At 47.9% G+C, this 3,164-nt stretch overlaps 1 gene segment (V, D, J or C); it reads right to left on the reverse strand.

The window, feature by feature from the left end:
• Positions 1–449: 449 nt before the first annotated feature.
• LOC112632403 lies at positions 450–2,679 on the reverse strand. The segment is given in 3 exon segments: positions 450–583; positions 2,084–2,515; positions 2,634–2,679. Coding segments are annotated over 3 exon segments (612 nt in total).
• Positions 2,680–3,164: the final 485 nt, after the last annotated feature.

A 3,164-nucleotide genomic window follows, 5' to 3' on the forward strand; every position in this document is an offset into this window, starting at 1 on the left:
TCCCTTCAAGGAGCTCCTCCTGGCCCCTTCCCTGATCCAGTGACCTTAGGCTCAGGTCAAAGTCACTTTTCTCATTGACTGGAATGACCAATGTCTTCCCTGTAGATTCTCACCTCTGATGAGATGTTCCGACCCTCCCCCTCCACCTACCTCACTCCTGTTCATTCTAAAAGTCTCACAAGGGACTCCACTCCTGTGGATTAGGCCTGTTTGGCCAACTTCCCACCCACCCTCACTCCCACACCCACAGGGACCCTCCCCCACATGGGTCTCCTGTTCTTTATCTCTTCCCTCTCAGCCCCTGTTCAGTGACTGATGACAGCATGCAAAGACAGAGTCATCAAGGCACAGTTGTTAAAGCTTTGGTTTTTGTTTTTAGTTAGGAAAATATTTATAATTCTGCCAGATGAAAACTCACTCATACAATATCTTGGGCCTCTAAAGCTTGGCTACACCAAAACCCTCCTACTCAGAACAGCCCACAGCGCCATCTGCTGGGCCCACAGCCACAATCCCTCCAGGGCCTGTGACCCGCCTGAGGAACGTGGGTGCTGAGCACCTTGGATCACCCTGGTTAGGGGTCCTGGAATATTGGACCACACAGAAACAGAAGACACCCTTCTATCTTCTCCAGGAGGGACTTCATAGGTGCCTTGGGATTACTTGGTTTGGAAGAAGAAGGGTTCTTGAAGTGATAAGAAAGATTTCACAACAAATGTAAGTTACTTAAACAGAACAGCTCATTTGACTCTTTGGGAAGAGGTTAAGGCTTGAGGTAAAAGGCACTTGAACCTAAATGTGCACCCAAACCACTGGCTCTTTAGAAGCTGACAATGTGCCATGAAAAGGACAGAGGAGTCCAGGTGGGAAGAGGACATTCCCCACTAGAGTCCACCTCACCCTTCATGCACAACTTTCTCAAACACCTCAGAATTCCCAACGTGGTGCACTTTTGGGGTCACCTTTTCTGACAGCTGCCCACTTTGCCCATATATTTAGGCCTGAATAGTGGCCAGCGGGAGGCTATTTTGAGGGTGGAGTTTGCATTTTTGGTCAAGTTCTCATGAACTTGCTGCCCTCACAGACCCCAGCCTACTCTAGCCTCCAGGGCTTTGCCCCTGCTGTTCCCTCTGCCTGGGATGCCCCCACCCCTCCCATCGCAGCTCAGCTCACTCCACTGCTTCTCTCCATAGCTTTTATTTTCATTTCTTTGTTTTCACATAGAAATCAACACATATACATATTACGCATTCGTATTTCCCCTGTGTGGGTTGTCGATTTCTTTCATTTGGGTTAGTTTGTTGTGATGGCGGTTGTTGCCCATTTGGAAATGTTTCCTATGAATCCTCGGTGATACCTTTTCACAGAGTAACTGTGATTTCCTATTCTGTTACCGCTCTGATAAGTTGTCCACAAATTTCTTCCCTATGTGTTTATTAATATTTATTAGTCTGATATTTTTCTGTAATTTTTACAGTTTATTTAAACATAAACCCCTACTTTTGGTTTAAAAACTATCATATACATACTTTTAGAATCCAATAATTATTTTTCTCTTCAGCTCTTTTTAAATTATACCTTGTTTTCATAGCAGTTTTAGGTGTAAAGAAAAAACTGAGCAGTAGGTACAGAGCTCCCATACATTTCCCCCATCCCACCCTTCCAGAGACTCCCTGTTTTCACATAATGCATCCATTTGTACACTTGATAAAATTATGTAATCCAGTATTAATAGATAAATGTTGATAATTTATCATTAACCATGGCTTTTAGCTTATGTTGAGGCTCACTCTCTGTGCTGCACAGTCCTATGGTTTCTGTGTCCTGTGGCCCAGGCTGGTCTCAAACTCCTGACCTCAAGGGATCTGCCCTCCTTGGTCTCCCAAAGTGCTGGAATTACAGGCATGAGCCACCGCTCCCAGCCAATTTTTTATTCTCTAATCAAATGATTTTTGTCTCTGAAAACATGACGATAAAGTATATAATACCAATCTAAAAGTTGAACTGAATAAAAAGAACATTTTGAGATCTACTGGTTTGAAGAAAATTAGGTGTTGGTTGAAGATGTAACAGCAAAAGTCACCTCCTGTCCTCGGCTTCATCAGAGCCACCAGCAGGGTGAAGGTACCAGGCTGGGAGAGTGGAGAGAGGGTTTTTCTCACTTCCCTGTGGGTCTGGAGCGCTGTGTAAGCATTAGCGCTGTCATGCCATATCTTACAATAATAGTCAGCCTCATCCTCAGGCTGCAGCCCAGAGACGTGCAGAATCCCTGAGTTACTTGAGGCACCTTTGGATCCAGAGAAGCGGCCGGGGACCCCATAGCCCTGGTGCTTACTTGACTCTGAGTAGTAGCTCAGGAGATACCAGGGATTGCTCCCTGGCTTCTGCTGGTACCAGCATACAATTTTTCCACCAACACTGATGCCACTGCTCAGGGTGCAGGTGAGTCTGGCTGATGCGTCCAGGGATGCAGAGAGGGAGGGTGGCTGAGTCAGCACAGACTGGGAGAAGGAACCTGCAAACACAGACACACTTTGATGATGGAGCTGTTAAGTGTTAAGCTCCCTGGGACTCAAAGCCAGAGATGCTGACACAGGCTGGGGGCTGCCCTAGGTCCCGGAAAACTGGCTCACCTGTGCAGTGGGAGAGAAGCACAAGGAGAAGAGATGTCCAGACCATGGTGGACACAGTTGACACGCCAGTCTCAGCTCTGTCACCTGAGGCTGCTTTTATCTTCTTCACTGGCCTGACAGAGGAGGGGCTGTTCCCACACATTTGTTTGTCTTCCTGGTGACCTCGGCCCCACCCCGAGAAGCAACTGCAGTCTGAGCTCGCTTCTTGGTATGGAAAGGACTAACGTGTAAGACTCAGACTTGGCCCCATGGGAAGGACCAGGGAGGAAGCAGCTGCTGGGACCTTCCACAGTTCTGTGGGCAGAAGACGCTGCCCTGGGGAGTCTGGTGGGTAGCACAGCTGTGGGTTCCCTCTGTGCAGACCCTGAGACAGGCCCACAGCGCCCCCTGCTGCTCACTGGTTACACTGCAGTCTCTCAGTGGGAATCGTGAGTGGAGTCACCTGAGAGTCTGGTCCCCACAGGTCCACAGCATCCATGGGTCACACACTCACTCTGTCCTGAGTTACTGATATTAATAAAGAGCTTTTCT

This window comes from Theropithecus gelada, chromosome 10 (genome assembly GCF_003255815.1).
Source record: "Theropithecus gelada isolate Dixy chromosome 10, Tgel_1.0, whole genome shotgun sequence".
Taxonomy (NCBI): Eukaryota; Metazoa; Chordata; class Mammalia; order Primates; family Cercopithecidae; genus Theropithecus; species Theropithecus gelada.